General features: G+C 28.4%; 3 protein-coding genes across 4 annotated transcripts in view; 2 read left to right on the top strand and 1 right to left on the bottom strand.

Annotated features, from left to right (window-relative positions):
- The window catches only part of LOC128959428 (myb-related protein B-like), a 395191-nt gene that overhangs the window by 104850 nt on the left and 270530 nt on the right, over window positions 1–19811 (top strand). The gene's annotated exons all lie outside the window — the stretch shown is intronic.
- Window positions 12625–18005, bottom strand: LOC128959422 (paired amphipathic helix protein Sin3b-like). 2 transcript variants are annotated; one of them, XM_054305366.1, is made up of 12 exons: window positions 17530–18005; window positions 17198–17428; window positions 16604–17108; window positions 16045–16215; window positions 15848–15978; window positions 15700–15786; window positions 14914–15640; window positions 14268–14840; window positions 13955–14206; window positions 13706–13875; window positions 13031–13633; window positions 12625–12937 (listed from the first exon to the last, which is right to left on the bottom strand). In XM_054305366.1, the coding sequence occupies exons 1-12, from the start codon at window positions 17905–17907 to the stop codon at window positions 12632–12634; spliced, it is 4134 nt and encodes a 1377-aa protein (XP_054161341.1). In that variant the 5' UTR covers window positions 17908–18005; the 3' UTR covers window positions 12625–12631. The 2 variants fall into 2 exon arrangements, with proteins under 2 accessions (XP_054161341.1, XP_054161340.1); XM_054305365.1 differs by having other exon boundaries at window positions 15848–16215.
- Window positions 18321–19445, top strand: LOC128959442 (nascent polypeptide-associated complex subunit alpha-like). Its single transcript, XM_054305395.1, has 2 exons — window positions 18321–18540; window positions 18654–19445. The coding sequence occupies exons 1-2, from the start codon at window positions 18483–18485 to the stop codon at window positions 19259–19261; spliced, it is 666 nt and encodes a 221-aa protein (XP_054161370.1). The 5' UTR covers window positions 18321–18482; the 3' UTR covers window positions 19262–19445.

Below are 19811 nucleotides of genomic sequence, written 5' to 3' on the forward strand. Positions count from 1 at the left end.
ATATATACGTATATACTGTATATTAAATATAACACGAGACAAATATTAATCAATAATAGTTTTGTATATTTTATTATTATTATTATTAGTAGTATAATATTTTTTTTGTAGAATAATTTCAGTGCATTTTATAAAAGTTTAATATATATATAAACTAAAGTTATATAAACTATAATATATTGGATATATTAAGAGAGTGACTAATTATATATAAAAATTTTTGAAACAATTTTGCTCTCTCTCTCTCTCTCTCTCTAAATGATTGATGTTAATAGTAATATCGGTACACATATAAAAAAGCATTTATAAAAAAGTAATATAACATCACGAACTCACATGTATACGCCACAGATGCACAATATATATATATAATGTATTATATATATATAGCATAGAAGTATATGTTATATATAAATCAGGTAAACGTTTGCAGCGGTTTTGTATGTGATCTGAGAAGTAGACGACGTGTTGTATCACATATATTGGCATTATTTTAGGCAAACCTTAAGATAAAATTGTAGGCCCAGTGTCTCTCTCTTAGTGGAGATGTATACAGTGTTTAGTGTTTCTAATGGCACGCATTCTGGAGAACCTTAGCATCACTCACACTATAAAAGGCATTATTATATACTAGTGTTGTGTTTGGCTATGTATCGATCGATTATTTCAAGCAACTCTCTCTCTCTCTCTCTCAATATTTTTCTCTATCCTTTAATAATAAACAGCTAAAGCACACACACACACACACACACACACACCATAATATAACATCCCTTTCCCTTCCAATCCAATATTGCTCTTTTTTTCTCTTTCATACTATAGCAACACATCACTGTCTTTATCTCTGTCTCTGTTTTCTATAGTGTACAGTATATACAGTTCAGTATAAGCATAACATGAGAGCACTGGTGGATCACTTAAACAACTTAAGGCATATAATGTATGGCCCAAACATCTCTCAGTCTTATACTATATAATTGATGTTCTCTTGTTTTTTTATTCACTCCTTACTTTCTATCTATTCATCTATCAGTCACTCACTCACTCACTCATTCTTTCATTTACTCACCCACTCACTCACTCGCTATTATTTTCTATCACATCTTAGACTAATACTAATCTGACGCATGACTACAATACATGTAGTCATATACTGTATAATATTTATGAATATATCATATATATATTTTTTTGATGAATAGACTGTTCATAACCATATTTATTCAATATATCTGTCAATAAATATTTTGGTAATCAAATAGCAGCTAATATTCTGTATATAAATATTATGAATAAGTAATACATGCCATTATATTGCATTTTGATGTGTGTGTAAGTATATGTATGCAAGTGTGACTGTGCGTATGTGTATCTACAAAAATACGGTCAACCCATTGATTGACAATATAATAGTAAATCAGTATCGTTCAAAAAAAAAATAGTGAGATACACTTGTAGGTGACTTTTTACTGGGAACCGACACATTCATCTTTATGTGTGTCTAACACTCTTTATAGTTAACCAGACATTAGTTTTTTAGTGAAATGTGAATTAACAGTAAATGTTACCACAAATTACTACACACACGACACAGACACACAAAATCATTTGTCCTAATCATTAGATTCCTTAAGTATTATATATACAGAATATTCTGCTAACTGATGCCTAACTCTTCACTGAGATCAGTCACTTACTGCACACTCAGTTATTTTGGTGTTTAGCCGTATAGACAAACAACACTCTCCGGTAATACTGGTATTTAAAAATCTATTCACGATATCAAACGCTCCGATAATCTCGAGACTCAAAATTAGTTAACAACAAAATACAGTTAATCACAATAATAATGTACAATCACTTTATATTTGCTTTAAGTGCTATAATTATTGAGTGCACATTATTATACATGTGTGTCTCAATTATAGCTAAACATAAAATTGTCTATAATATATACAATAGATTTTATTGTGTCACTTAGAAATTAAAGTATATTTACTGTATATTGATGTGTATTTATTTTTGTATATATCTTTATATTTCTAAATATAGTATTTGATAGAGAATTTAGGTCACTATTTATTGATAAACAGTATAACATTGATTTGATTTAACCAATTGGTAAAACACATACACAAATAAAAAAAATAACTGCTAACAAAATTTGCCTTAATTTAAGATATATTTGTTAACTATAGTATTTCTTTTGCTATAATATATACTGTATTTATACTGTATATTCAATATACAGTATTGTTAGCCATTTATGTAGTAATCTACTCTTCATTGCAATCAACTTTCATTTACAGTTGAGCCAACATTTACATCAATAGCTAAAATATATAAATATATTGTAAATACATTTCAAATCAATTCAAATGTTAGTGTATCTAAATTACAGAATATATCGCAAAATTAATGATTTATTTTTTGTCAATTACTTGATTAGACAAAATGTAATTAATGTCAATAATTATAATATAATTAATTAAAATGTAATTAATCTTATATTCAACATATTTTAATATATTTACAATATTTATGCCATTGATAATCAGTCACAAACTACAAATTTTTACTGAAAAAAAAACATTTTTATTATAAAGTAAAACACTATAATATATATAATTTTTGCATAGTATATAACTTTATATGTTTAACTTATACATACAGCTTATACTGTACTTTGTTATATATTTATATTTAATAATAATTACAGCCTAAAGTGATGTGATGCCCAAAAATAAAACATTACATAAATTTAATATTAAATAAAATTTTGTTAAATACTAAACATTGCTTACAGTTATAGAAATAGTTTATCCTAATGAATGCAAAATAAAAACAATAATAATTATTATTATACTAAAAATAGCAACAATAATAGGTATACTAAAACAATAATGTGAACAATAATTTTTTTGTTGAAAAACCTAATAGATGTGATAATTTTATAAATGATTTTATAGAGAAATGCTTTATTATATTTTTTGCATCAAAAAATAATTAGATTAGATTTGCATATAAAATAATTAACATTCATAATTAATTATGTTATTAAAATTATCTATATCATAATTAAATATCCATAAAATTACATAACTCATAATTTAATATTTTAATAATTAAACATATATATAATATAATATATATATATATATTCTATTATATAAATTATAAAAATAATACATAATATTTATAAAGTTATAAAAATGTTTCAATGATTTTTTTAAATATAATTTTATTTGTAAAATACAATTTTTCTGTGTCTTGTAAATTACAAGTTGTAATGTATATAATAAATTAATTAATTTTAAGATTACTATTTCTACTTTACAAATATAATATCAGAAAAATAAAGTCAATATCAATATTTACATAGATTTAAAACTTTTAAAAATCATATTATAAAGTAAATATTATTATATAATATTTAATACTTCTAGCATATTATCCGTAAAAGTTTTAGCAATGTGTTAGTGAGTGAGTGAGTGTGTATGTGTATGTGTATGTGTGTGTGTGTGTGTGTGTGTGTGTGTGTGTGTGTGTGTGTGTGTGTGTGTGTGTGTGTGTGTGTGTGTGTGTGATAAAGTGAGAGAGAGAGAGAGAATGTAAAATAAAAATCGATAAAAATAATTAAAATTTTTAAAAAATTATATTGCAATTTCTACTTTAAAAATTTGTATTTAATTTACAGTATGTTCTGTAAAAAAATAATTTTATCCTTTCAAAAATTATATAATAAGTCTACATTATTAAACATACAATACTATTTATATAGTTAATTTACTACATATACAGTCTATGCCCGGATTTATTTGTTGCATTAGCTGTATAACAATCTATTATTATGAATGTACTGTATACGTGTGTCAACTGTATGTAATCAACAATTAAATTGTGTTTTAGTTTTTTTAAAACTTAACATTAATTACAATTTACAATCACTGTACCACTAGTTTAAATGTATATAACTTATATATAAATATATGAAACAATGTGTGTAAATAAAAATAATGTATTTTTGTGTTCATTAGTCGTGTTATGTGTATTTTAAAAGTGCATTCAACCAGATATTTAAAACACAAATTTTTATACTGTATATGACTTTTATGTACAGTAATGTATGTCTATGTGTTAACTGTAATTAAAAATGTGACAAAATATGCACAATCCATATACCATATAGTCATTGAAATAACAATGAAATTTATATACAATAATAAATTATTTACTAAAAATTATATATATACTGTACAATAGTTTTTAAATGGCATGACTATTAATAATATAATTAATAATATAGTATACGATTTTTGACTATAATGCTAATAATGTATTTAAATGACTGATTTTTGTTAATGTATAGTATTTTGATTGTTTAAAATGTTAAATAAACAGTAAATACTTTATACAGTACTTTGAGTATAATGTTTTGGAAAATACGATAATTTAAAAATATTTAATAGTTGTAAGATTTGGATTATTTTTGTTGTTGAAAAAACTAGTATTGAATATTTAAATAATTGAAAATCATTAGTTTCTCTTTTTGATTAGTGTTTCAAATTTTTACTGACTATTTTGTGATTATTTTTATTTTATATACAAATCGATCAAATCTTCTCATTTTTTAGTTGTTTATTTCAATATATAAGTGAAAGAAATAAGACTTATTCATATATATTATATACGGTATATAAAAAAATAGTTTGAAGTCATTTAAATAAAATCGATTTAATGTCTATTTTTGTGCTAAAAAGATTCAAAATGATTTTTTTGCACATAAAAAACAGTTAGACTTTAAATCTTCACATCCATTGAAACTATTGTCTGAAATCTCTCTCTCTCTCTCTCTCTCTCTCTCTCTCTCTCTCTCTCTCTATTTCTCTCTTTATTCACTGTTTTTTATAACATTAAGAGTGTAAGCAATTCATAACCTAATATGATATGTATGACTAGATATGAACCAAATGCATAACAATTTATGGCTCAACGATATATAGTTTATTTATTTGTTCAACAATTTTCTTTACAGTCAAATCAAATGAAATATCCGGTATCTGTCTTCAAACGACTACAACAACGATGACGACAAATACTATGCCTTCAGATCCCAAAAAAAAAAAACTAAACTACAACTTAGATCTCATTTTTGTTTTATTTATTTTTTGATTGTAAGGAAATACTTATTCCGACAAAACAACAAAAATTGTTATTCAATTCATTGCCTTATTTTTCTTCATGACTTCAATTTAAATACCAATTGCGATGACAATTGGGTATAAACTATTGAAACTACAGTAAATGGACAGTCAGTCTCTCATTATAGATGAAAATGATATCTATTTCATACCGATAGTGATATTTTATTTCTTTTATTTTTTTTGTAATCCTAGATTATAATTATAAAATCAGTTTAACATTATATATAATTTTTAAAAGTATTAAGAAATACAATTTACAGTAAATAGTGGTTAAAATACAGTTATACTTATACTGGTAGTGATCGAAAATGTCAATATTTTTTCATACGGGTATATATATACAGTATATATATAAATATACTGTATTTATTAATCATTATAATTATTGAGAATAAATATTAGTTTTAAAACAATATAAATGAAACCTATATTTGATTAATTAATATGTTTGACAAATTACTTTAGTCCAAGTCTAAATGCATCCGACACCACCAAAAAAAAATATTAAGATTTTTTTATTGTAAATAATATTAATATTAATATACTAATAGTTGTAAAATATTTATTGGGTGTAACCGCTCATCAATTTATTATTATTATTTTATTTCAATGGTGTTTATAAATAGAACTTTATATTTATTTCTATATCAATAAAAATCCGGATCTTTATTATATTATGACATAATTTTTTCTTTCTTTCAAATATTCAGTCTATTGTCTCAAAGTAATACTTAATATAATCGGAAAAAATGTTATTTATTAGTGTGATTATTGACATAAATTTATTTTTCCTCTTTGGGATTACATTTGTTTTTGAGACAAAAGTGAGTGAGTGAGTGGGTGAGTAAGTGAGTGGGTGAGAGAGTAAGTTAGAAAGAGAGAGAGAGAGAGAGAGAGAGAGAGAGAGTAAGATAGTTGAAAGTCAATGATACTTATCCTGACACCGGGCGGTTAGGTTTGGCTTAATTTTTATCGGAAAAACTTCAATCATTTAGTGTAAATTAAACAACATTTATAATACTTAAGTTGTCATTGAATTTATAAATTTTATCAGTTTTTTCTTATATTTGAAACACTAGAAAAATATATATTTTATGTACAATTTATACAATACATTACGAAAAAATTGTATTATAAATATTGACTTTTTTGATTTGAAAAATATTGTATAAATTTATTATAAACAAAAATAAAACAATATAAAATCAAAATACCATGAGTTCAGCATAAATGCTAAAATCAAATGTCATTATTACTATAAATATGTTTTATTTTTTATACATTAAATAAAAATATTGTTTTATTTTTATGCCAATCAAGCAAAAAGACTTAGTATTGAATATATTTTAATTAATTAAAAACATTTAGATATTTTAATATAAATTATAAAAAACAACTTTTTATAATATTAATTTAGTATGTAAACTAATTTATTTATCAATAATTTTAAAATAAGTATTATTCAAGTAGTGTTAATAATACTTAAATATTTTTATATAAAATAAAATAAATTATTTTTATTAAGAAAAAAGATTTACTAACATTGTAAGTGTTATTTATAAGATCAATAAATTTTATTAATTATTAAAAATTGTTTAAAAGTATATTAATTTAAGTTTACGCTATTAAAGTATAATTTAAATAATAAAATCTTGTATTAATATAATCATATTTAAATATTCTAAAAATATAAGTTATTATATATATATATTATTAAAATATTACAAATCTTATTGTAGATGAGATATATTATGCTAACATAAAATAACTAAAACAATAGTAATGTAAATAAAAGTATTCAAATTTTATCAAATTCATTAAAAAAATTCTAAATATTTGTATTTGCAACATTGTATAAAATTAGTTTTTTGTTTAAAAACAAAATAGTATCTGTTTTTATAAAATATTGATATAACTTTGTAAATATATTATCTTAAAAATAGATGTGTGTTTATGTCTTATATATATGTGTGTATATGTATGATGTATGTATGTATGTGTGTGTGTGTGTGTGTGTGTCTATGCATTGTAAATCACTAGTAATATATTAGTTTAGTTTATTATTAGTTTTTTATGGGTAAAGAATAGACAATAATAATTCTCGCATATTCTTTGTCGTCCAAACTATACATTACTATACATTGCTATACATTTAAAGTCAATTCATTTTCATGTATTAAACAGAATATTCTCATTAAAATTCTAAGACCTTTGTGTTATTAAATATTAGATGAGATATAGGAATATATGGTATTAATAATAAGTATAATATATGGATAGTTATATAAGTAAAGTGAAGTCCTTTTGTTATATAAATATATTAATTTTTATAAGCAGTGTTAGCTTAACAATGAACCTAAAAGAATGGGAGAGAAATATACCGTAAAAATATAATCTCAAACGTGAGAGTGAGTCAGTGAATGAATGAGTGGGTGAGTAAATGAGTGAGTGAGTGAGTGAGAGAGAGAGAGAGAGAGAGAGAGAGAGAGAGAGAGAATAAGAGAGATAATAGCTTATGAATAATAGAGAGATGACTTTACTTAAAAGGAGAGGAAATTAAAGCCTCAAATATCTTATCACAAATCTCTCTCTCTCTCTCTCTCTCTCTCTCTCTCTAAAACTAAAACTTAAATATAAAGATAAAAATGAGACCAAAAATCCATTACTTTTTTGTTGTTGTTTTAATTTCTTGAATTTGTTGTTGTAGTGATTGTCTGATGTCGTGGTATTTGTATTAAGACATCATTTTAAAAGACAAATATATATATATATTTATAAATATACACATATAAGTATAAATCATACCAAAAAAAGTGTGTATCATATCTCATATAAAATGAATGAAAATATGGATTAAAAATTATGGTTTGATTTTATTAAAACAAATGACTTGTTTAATGGTGAATGACTTTTGGGAATTTTTTTTAGATAAAAATACGAACAAATATATTGTATATGAAAAAGTATATATAATATATTTGATAAAACATTACATTTTCATATCTTTTTTTAGTGGTTAAACACACGACCTCTTTGAGACGGATGTGATCCATACTTATAGTCGATGGTTAAATACATATCATTGTCGGTGTATTTTTTTGGATGACATCAAACGACACGACTTATTGTAATCGGAACCGATTGGCCGTTAAGAATAAAGACGACTGCACTTAAATAACACACTTATATATATATACAGTAGATATAACTAATAATTTTATTCAGTATAGATTAACCATAGACTTTAAAAACACATGTTTTTTAAGTAAATTTTCAAATATATTTTTTTCTAAAAAATTATTAATAATATTTTAAATTAATAAATAACTATTGTTTAACTAAAAAAGCACACAAATATATATATATATATATATATATATAAATTATATACACAAATATTTCAACTGTATTTTAATGAAATTTATTTATTACTATTTATTTATATAAAACAAGTGATTATTTTGTCTCAAATAAGACTTATTAGACAACACATAGTATATTATATCGTTATAATATAATATTATTATTTTTATTATGAAAATTGTAATAATGAGATCCAATAGCTTTTTATGGTTAATACTGTTAGTTGTTTGCTATTCTGTGCTTTTAATCGGTTAATAACCAACACTGAAAAATGTTTTAATAATAATATATTAAGACTAACTTGTATTTTCATTATATATATATATATATATATATATATATATTATTAGTATTAGTAACAGTGAGTGAGAGAAAAAAAATAAAGGAAATTGGTCTCAATAAGGAAGTTTGCAAGGACTACATGATCAGCATCAGCGCCAGTATGTAACACAACATACCAGTGCCAATATGTGTGCATAAATAATAAATTATTTGTATGTTTTATTTTATACTGTATATATTATTTTATATATATATAGTATATTGATATACTGTATAATATTAATGAACAGTGTTTTATAGTGATTGATTTATACACATATTTACTTTGACTACAAAATAAAGTTATTGATTCACAGACACACACACATACACATACATACAGCTGTCTATTTAGTCTACTAAATGGTTAGATATTTATAATACGATATATATTCAAATGGTATGACTCATTAGTTTTATTATATGAGACAACATAAAATAAAATGAGAAAACTCCCAATTTTTGTTAAAAACTAGACCCACCAGTGCTACCAATTAGTGGGTTGTAAACGGATTGGGTAATATAGATAAGCTAATATTCTATGGGAAACTTAATCCAAATTTATTTGAATCATAAATTTTATATTTTTGAAATGAAACTCAAACATTATATTATTTGAAACAAAGTTGTCAATTGAATGGCATATTCACCCCCCGATTCCCACAATAAACAATTGAATTGAAACTGTATGTTAGGACTTACCATTGATGACAGATCTAACATAGTTATGTGTGATCTGACACTTTTGATTACTATATATATATATATAGTTAGAAATAGATATAATTTATTTATTTATTTTTTATTTATTTTCCTTATAAATCTTTTCTTTATGATCACAGTTACAATAGGATTGGTTAATAAAAATCATTTTAATGTGTTTTTCACTTCTATTATCAATTATATATCAAATTCATAACCATTTCAGTGCATTGTTTAGTTAAGTGAACTAAAATAAATTTTGATTTTATTATTATTATTTATTAGTCTAATTTAAGCATTTAATACATACAATAAGTTTATGTAAACTTTATTATTATTATCAATAATACTGTATTTATCAAATTGTTTACTACACTAAAAACATCGTTGTAATGATTCATTAATTAGATAATTTGTTTTTTAAAAAAGAAAAAACAATTAATTTTTGTGTTATATATTGAAAGTCAAAATGAAATTACAATAAGTTTAAATCATAAATATATAAAAAAATATTTATGATTAAAACTACTACCAAAAAACAAATGCAATTTATTTAATGTATTTCTTGTTTTTTCTAAAGAGTCCCAAATGATTACAAAAACGCAATCTTTAAATGCAAAATATTTTTCAAACAATAATATAAAAATATTTTTTGTTTGAAAAATATTTTTCAAATTATTGTTGTTAAATTATAACATCCTTTTAATGGGAAACTATGTACAGAGATTGAGTGAGTGAGTGAGTTAGTATGTTTGTGTGTGTGTGTGAGTGAGTAAGTGAGAAAGAAAGAAAGAGAGAGAGAGAGAGAGAGAGAGAGAGAGAGCAACAAAATAAAAAGAAATTTTTAATACAATATTATATCAAACATTTGCATTCAAATTCTGAAAAACAATATATAATTTAAAGTAAATTTTATTCAAAAAATATTATTTTATAAACTATATATTAAACTCTTAAAATACATAAAATATAAAATATATACACAACTTATACAGTAGTTTTTAGTAATAGACATATAATTTTGAGTATATTATTTTTAAACAAACAAAACATATGATATATAATATTTTTGTTGAAAAGTTTTTTTATTTTGAAAATTGTGAGACACAAGACATAAGACATACCTTTGTTTGTAAAGTGTGTGCAAAAGGAGTGATCAGTTGTTTAGTGAATTGGTTCTTCATTTTCATTGTCTTCACTCATCATCTCATCACAGCTCCAGCTTTGGTCGCTCTCTAACAACACTGTTAGCAGACATTTCCATTTGTGCCTAACTTTCCATTTGTTATATAATTTCTATATGTTTTTTGTCTCTCAGCCGCAGCACTACTTTTCTCTCCCTGTTCTCCATTAGCTCCGTTCACAACCTGGTTCTCCATACAATCTCTCTTCTCTCTCTCTCTCTCTCTCTCTCTCTCTCTCTCTCTCTCTTTCTCCCCATTTCTGTCTACTTTATTGTAAACTCATTGAATGCTTTTCTATAGTTTTACCCAATTTTTAGTGTTCTTCGGTATAGTCCTTAGAGAGCCATACATTAAACAGAGAGCACAGTCAGACTGCGGGGCGAGTGGTGATCGAAATTTAGGTTTTACATACAATCACACATATATATATAACCAGCTCTGACATACATATGAGCACCCGGTGGTCCCACTATCTCCATGACGACAACACCATCCGTTGAGTTTGCTCTCATAGTAGTAGTCTCTCATATAAACCTATTATTTATACCAATCACTTGGCACTCTCCTCAATAGCATCCATAAGCTCTAACCACTGGCTCTCAGGCATCTCTCTCATCTCTCTCTCTCTCTCTCTCATCTCTCTCTCTCTCTCTCTCTCTCTCTCTCTCTCTCTCTCTCTCTCTCTCTCTTTCCCTTCACGTCCTCTCCTTCAATAGCATTCATATGGATAGTTCAGCCATAAATGTGTACAAAATTTTTCATTTATAATAACCAAAGTCTAACATCAAATGAAAAAACAAGAGAAACATAAGAAATGTATTAATTTTTGATTCATTCAATTGGATTAATACGTGTCATAATATATGAAATCACATATCATATACAGTATATATATATATATATAAGAAAACAAAAATAATTTTAAATCTTATAACACATTTATTTATTATTAATTTATTGCAATTATTGCAAAAAACAATTTCAAATAGATTCGTATAAATTTTAGTAATAGTTTTTAAAGATTTATTTTGTTGTAAATTAAAATCTATCATTATTTTTCAAATGATAACTTTTTATACAATATACAGTATATATATATATAAGTAATATAAATAAATATTTTCAATGATAATTTTATATATATATAACAAGTGTTTTGCATTTTAGTTTGTTTTTAAATATCATTTTGTTTTAATAATATTTATTAAATAGAAAACTAATTTTATTTGAATGAAAATGAAATTATATTATAATAATGGCTTAATGACATGTTCAATGAAAACATATGGTAAACAATTAATAATCATAATAATGATAATAATAATATTTATGCCACAATAAAACAATAGATATAACAAAACAGTTGAACTCAAAAAATTAATCTCAAGATAATAATAATAATAAATAAACCAAAATGGAGGTCAAAATGTTTGAATTTAAAGAAACTTCTAATTATTTCAATAAACTTAGATAACCTTAAATTTAATAATTATAATAATATAATAATAAACCAAATACAATACATATTAATTAACGATAGAAAATATCAATTGTAAATAATAATAATAGTTATACTAATAAGTATACTTAAAATCAATCAGTAATTAAATATTTTAGATATAATTAAATTAAATCAATTTAAACAAGAAAATACATATTTATATAATTAATGATAAAAAACAAATTGTATGTATGTATGGAAAAACATAATTCATAAGAAAAAATTGCATTAAATTGATGTTCACATATGAAAAATGTTGATTCAAAATACATTTATAAATTAGTTGTTCAAATGAAAAATTGTTTTATGAAATTATACTTTAAATGCCAATTATATGAGATTTAAATTGTTTATTATTAAATGGCTTTATATTTATGGTATCTTCGGTAAGGTGTCGAATCCTCTTTATCGTTGACCACTTTGACCGACTTAGGACTGACAGTCGATTTGGACTGTTGTGAGGCAGCGTTGGCCACCGCTGTTGTCGTTTTGGTTTCCTTTCTGCTGGTAATGGCGTTCAGTGCTGTTAATAGGTTGTCATCGCTGGTCAATAACCAATCGTCGAGCAGTGATTGTTGCGCTTCAGAGCTGTTCGCTTGTAACCACTTTTGATGCCATTTGTTAAACTTTGTATACAAACTTTGCGTCACTTTTTTATGAGACTATTTTTTTAATGATAAACGAAACAAACAAACAGTAAGATTAGTTGTCTTCACACAACAACAATGCAAACCAGACTATTCAATAGGACATACCTTCCGGGCCTTAGATATGGAATTTTTACGATACATAACGGACTCGCTTTGGACAAACACTAACTTAAACTTCGATACATCAAACTTACACTCAATATTCTCGGAAACATCGGTCGTATTCAATGCCTTTTCAAGCGACTCATCAGAGTTGGTGTCCATCTTTTCTTCGCTTTTATTCGTGTCTTTGTCTTTGTCGTCAACTTTTGTTTCATTTTCTTTATTATTTCTATCATTTCTTTTAATTTCAGATTCTCTATCAAACAGATTTTCTCTTTCATTTTTCGTTCTCGATTTAAATGATTGAATATTTCTATTCAAAAACAGTGGTCTATGCGACCGCTTTTCGGCATCGGACTCGTCGCCCGTATCATTAGATTCTGTATCTATCATATCAATGGTTACTTTTCCTTCAGTCTTATAAAAGATAAACTTAAAACAATTTTCATCGCATAATAACTGTTCAATTTTCTTCTGATATGAAGCCTCTGCTAGAAGTCTGTGATGGACTGTCGCACAACAGCCACCTGTGCCACCAGTTTTCGTTTCCTCACCGAACAGATCAGTACATTGAATACAAGTTTCATCGCAAACAATATGTTGTAACTAATAATTTATAATTAAATTTAAATTTAGAAAAACACAATTAACCGTAAAATGTTAGCACAATCGACATACCTGTCTGACTATATTTTGAACAACTTTGTCGAGTGTAAAGGCTATGTAGGCGTAAATACCAAACATTTCCCTTAACATGTCTTCATATTGATTTGCATCGAGATTACCATCTAATAATTGTTTTACCATATCTATAAATGCTGGAAAAAAATCATCCACTTCTATTTCATCTAATTATATAATTAACAACAAAAAAAATCAAATTAATTAATCAATTAGTGAACCATTAATTAAAGATAAATCAATTACTATTTGGTCTCAGTCTGAGTGACTGAGATGTCGATGTCTGTGATTTGCGTTCGAGTCTTTCCTTTGCTTCTTCTGCGGCCAAAATGTTAGCCCTTTCGTACATTTTAGCCAATCGTTCGCATAGAATGTAATGCAATCGGAAGAATAAATACCAATTGTTGTTAACATAAAATAGTGAATACATTTCATTGGGATCGTTGTTCAACATTTGATGAGTCTTTTCTTCATTTGCTGATTTGTCCGGTTTATTGCCTTTTAAAATCATTAACTAATTAGTTTAACTATCAATTAATATGACAATCGAAAGACTTACCAGACGTAGCATCAGTTGACTCTTTGTTGGCATTATCTCCTTGTTTGACATTTTCGGTCGGTTTTGTTATTGAATTATCAGATTTTTCTTTTTCTTCTTCAGTATCATCTATTTCATCGTCCGATAGATCACCTCTTGGTGTGGCAAACAAATCGGGTATAAATTGTCGCAATAATTGTTTAATCTTTTGCTTATCGTCTTTATGAATAGATGTCTGTCTCTTCACGTGATGTATAATTAAATTACACGACTCTTCTATCATCGACTTGTCTTTATAGGTAAAGCTCATGAGTGGTTGTTGTGAATCGATGGCATCCGGATGTGTCTCACTTTGTTCGTGTCGTTCCTCGTAAATGGTTTCGATTTCGTTGAGCAATGATTTGGAGCGCAAGAACTTGATATCGTTTTGCTTGAAACTGATGCCCTGATGGTCGAGTGATTTCAGATAATACTTTTCATTTTGATCCCTCCATATCTTATTAAACTGTTTGTATGCTTCTCTCCATTCCTCTTCCTTCATCATTAGCCGTCGTATGACAAGTGGTACGGCAACTGCAGGATTCTTCTTGAGACCTGTTTATCACAATAACATTAATTTGTTTAATGAATTTGTATCTGAAATTAAGATAACACTTCAAAAACAAACCTTCAATAATCTCTTGTGCTTTGTCTCCATATATTCTTTTAATAGCTTTTTGATGAATGACAGATGAAGTACCACCTAATGTATCGTCCAATTTATATCTGCCCCTATCCTCGGCGGTCATTCGGGACATCTTTTTCTGGACCGCTTCTAATACTCTAATTGTTGCCAAATTGGTTTCTAAGACAACATCTAATTCGTAGCGTTCATCTTCGCAACGATATATATATTCTTCGTATTGTGTTTTACGTGACGAAACAAATGTCGAGTCCTCTGACCACGAAGGAAATGAAACCCAAGTATCGTTCAACACTTCACGACAAAGTGGTGTACGACCCGAGCACTCAGGTTTAACATAGTTGCGTGGGAGAGCTCGATATGAAGCACCGTATCGTTTACAGGAACTGTAGTCAATTTCCAATCCCATCTCAGAATTCATTCGTTCGCGTTCTCGCTCTCGAATAGAGGCCACTCGATGGGAGAGACCCTCTAATGGCATGGAATGTTTCGGTGTCAATGAGTTCTGGTTGTTAACAGCATTGACTGAAGCGGAGGCACCCTCTTTATAGCCGAGAAAATCTTTAAACCATTTCAATAATTCGGGAAATTTGCCCAAAAACGGTGTCACCAATTGAACCAACTCTACGCGCGACAATATTTCATGATTATATAACACAAGACATCTCAAAAAGTTGTCATAAACTTCGAGACTTCGCAATGCTTTGCGGACCTAAATTGGTATAAATAAGACAAATGGGTTAATATAAAGTTGAAAAAACATTTAAATACCTTATCGAAGAAAGCAAACTCGTTGAGCGAACCATACTTTCCGGCTTCGGCTAATGACACGTCTCGAAGTGATGTCATTTTCTGTCGCTATTAAAATAAATAAAATACCGGTAAATATCAACTAAAAAATAGTTAATAATAATAATACTTTAACAGAAAGATGAGGACTCTCTTGTTGTGATCGCTTTTGCGGTTGAATACGCGATTGAAACGGTTGATTAAGCAACGGTCGGCCAGGGTTTGGCTTCTTAGTCAAAACAGTTGTGTGATCGCTATTAGCTGGATGAGTGACCAAACCGTCAACTTGATGGGCCAATGGATGACCAAATGTGACGGGCATATTACCTGTAATTTGACGAGCCGGCGATCCGGGCGGCAAACTTGGGCCGGTACCGCTAGCGTCCGGCAAAAATTGGCTAAACTCTTGGAGCAGATCTTCTTGATTTTGAAACAGTTTGGCCACTTGTGTGAACACTTCGGTTTCGGTCAACATTTTTTGGCCGTGAATTGCTGTACCTATATTTAGAAAATAATTTTTTTAAAAATTTTTAACTCAATTATTAAACAAAGAAAAAGTGATTTAATTAAAAAAAGGAAAGTTTTTCCAATGATTTGAAGTTTTTTTTAATACTTAACAATCATATGAACTAAACTTATTACTGAATTATTATTATACAATCCCTCTAGCATTTGGTATCGACTGTACTATCAATTAGGGGGTCTTATAATGATTACAATTGACAGCCAATCAAAGCAATGACAGGCAATGGTATGAAAAATCTGAGCTCTTGTTTAATGGCAGAGAGATTGTTATGAGGAGAGAGAGAGAGAGGGATAGAGAGGAACGGTATGTAATGGCATACTATGTGGCAATCAATCGGACAAATAAACTAACTATCTTTACCTTCTTTAATACTTCGCTGTTCCTTCTGATACGTGTGCAATATCTCCAGAAATTGTTTATAGATCTCTGGCTGTCCCTGAAATCGGTTTTTAATTTTGTTAACATAGTTGATGGCATGATTGAACTCTACGGGTTGGGTAGCGTTGTTGTTCACGGCAGCCGTACTGTTGGCCGCACCGTTGGCGGCAATCGATGCATTGCTTTGGTCACCAGCACCTGTTGTCATACTTGTCGGCTGTGTTGTTGTTGTTGTCGTTTGATGAGGTATGTCGTGATGAGCGGTGCCTGTCGTGGCAGCGGTTCGCTGATTGGCCGCATTAATAGCTACATTGATGGCCTGTTGGTGAGTCGCCTGTGTAGTAGTAAATGTGGTGGCCGGTTGGCTGCCTTTTGGTAAAATAACTGATACCTGATGTTGAGGTACAGTCACGATTGTTGATGTTGTTCCAATTGGTCCGCTCGACATGATAATAGTGTTGGATGAATTAGGCATCGATACATTTACCTAACGGTGCGATCGCAATCAAATAATAATAATTGGTATTATCTGTATGAATGAACAGAACAGTAAAGCTTGAATGGGTCATCACATACCTGATCGTTGGAATGCATCTCAATCTTATAACCGGGCGGTAAAAATGTATTGAAACCTACAATGAGCTCCGGGTGTCCCTTAAACAGTGTGGACACTCTCTGTATGACACCGGGTGTGTCGATCGACTGTGATTTAAACTCTTTCATTATGTCGAGAAAGTCATTGTAGACTTGTGGCTGATTGTTGAACTTAAACTTAACCTGATCCAAGTAGGACAGTGCGTCCTCTACCTGTTCATAGACAAAGAAAAAGAGAGTAATAATTATGTCAACACATTGTCGATGATGTCAATTATGGTAATCAACTAAATCATTGGTCACAAAGTCTATACCTTTAAGCGCTGGAACTGTTGCTGCTGTTGTTGTTGTTGCTGCTGCTGTTGTGCGGCCGACAGTGCCGTCATGTTGATCGTGGTCTGACCGGTCGTCTTAATAGTCAATTGCTGTGGCTGTTGCTGACCAGTAGCCGAAATCGGACCAGCATTTGATGGCTGGCCGCTCAATGGTGGCTGAGATGCCAGAGTCGGTACTATCGCCGGATTGACGGACGTCGCGTGAATAGACAGCGGCTGATGTGCGGCGTTCAATACATTGGCTGTCTGTAGGCCACCAGTCGGTGCTATTGTGGACATATTGAGTGCGGCGCCGATGTGACCGCTCGGCGGCAAACTTAGACTTTTTGAATAATTGTTTACACTTTTGTCGTCCATTTCACACAACAATAACACAACAGTCAGTCAATCACTACATTACTGACTATAATATACTATTGAGACATACATTCAAATACTAAGTCTAACATTAAATTACATATACTTTACTATAATATATAATACATAAAGTATGTGTCAATACAGCCATTAGTATTAGCCATACATTTGTTGTAATTTCACTCACAATTCAATCCATCCAATAATACATTCGAGTCCTACTATTGGCTCAATGCCTATAATACTGTTAATGCTAGACAATACTTTTCAAATAAAACGTTACAACTATAACATGGGGTTAGAGTGTGAAGGAGAGAGAGAGAGAGAGGTTTGAATCATAGAATGTAAATGTAATTGTAATTTACAAACAAAATGTACTAATTGTAAGTGTGTTGAGTGTAACGTTGTTTGTGTGTTGTCTGTATTGTTGTATATATTAACACTACTTTAATATCAGCGGTGCTGTCGAGGCGTGCGTTTCATTGAAGACATTGTATGAACTGATAGTTTATATAATAAATAACAACAATTTGTTGACTAAATTATCACCGATTAACTGATCCAATCACATAATAATGACCAACACTGTTACCCAACAGAAACCTGAAGCTGAGATCAAGGCTGAACAGGAAGGTTAGTAGTAGTAGACAATTGACAGTCTCTTAAAAATATCTTAAAAATTGATTGATTTCAACACATGATAACTGATTGCCTGTTTGTTGTTATTTTTTGTGACCATTGTTTAGGTTCGGCCACAGAGTCAGACTCTGAGGAGAATGATTCGGACGAAGTGCCCGATTTGACTGATGCCGACGGCAAAGACAAGTCGGCCGACGCCAGCAATGCATTGTTTGACGAAAGCGGATCAAAAGCTAAACAATCGAGAAGTGAGAAGAAGGCGCGCAAAGTTATGTCCAAATTGGGTCTCAAACAAGTGACAGGTGTTAACCGTGTGGCCATTCGTAAGTCGAAGAACATACTGTTCGTAATCAACAAACCAGATGTCTATAAATCACCCGCAAGTGATACATATATTGTGTTCGGTGAGGCAAAGATCGAAGATTTGTCACAGAAGGCTCAGATGGCCGCAGCCGAGAAGTTTAAAGCACCCGAAGCCGGTGCCGGAGGTTTGGCCAGTGGTCTAGAATCTGTTGCGCCGGGTATTAATCAACCGACAACTGCACCGATTGCTGAAGAATCTGATGAAGACCAGGAATTGGATGAGAGCGGCGTTGAGGCCAAAGACATCGAGTTAGTCATGTCTCAGGCGGGTGTCAGTCGAGGAAGGGCTGTAAAGGCACTCAAGAATAACAGCAATGACATTGTAAATGCCATTATGGAGTTAACAATGTAGTGACCATTGAGACCAACTGACCACTCAATTCTGTCACATAATTTAATATCAAATGACTGTTAATTCGTTTACGTTTTTTTAAAAAATATAATAATTTTTATTTCACTTACGGTAATAATTATTATTGAATTGTATGAAATAACATTAAATATTAATAATAATAATAAAATGATTTTAATGATATACCTTAATACAATGTTTTGGTTATAATATCGTTAATTTACAGTACATAGTATGCATACCCCGGATAAACTTAAAACCTTAAATTGTTTTACAATAAGGTGTACACTATAATTAACAAATACATGCAAAGGCGTTATGAAAATTTTATGAATTGTTTTATTTTTGTTGTTTTTTCAATTGAAACATTACAAACATATTTAATTTATATTAATTTACATTACGATAATATTACTGTATATATATATACCGGTATATACAGTATATAAAAAAAATGAAAGGAATGTTTTTAATATAAAAAAAATTAATTTAAAAACTTGCATTCAATAGGAAGTACTAAATAATTCAATTACGATATAATTTATAACAT

The sequence above is a fragment of the Oppia nitens genome, unplaced genomic scaffold (assembly GCF_028296485.1).
Source record: "Oppia nitens isolate AA-2021 unplaced genomic scaffold, nextdenovo-longstitch-racon4-pilon3 scaffold4_pilon_pilon_pilon, whole genome shotgun sequence".
Taxonomy (NCBI): domain Eukaryota; kingdom Metazoa; phylum Arthropoda; class Arachnida; order Sarcoptiformes; family Oppiidae; genus Oppia; species Oppia nitens.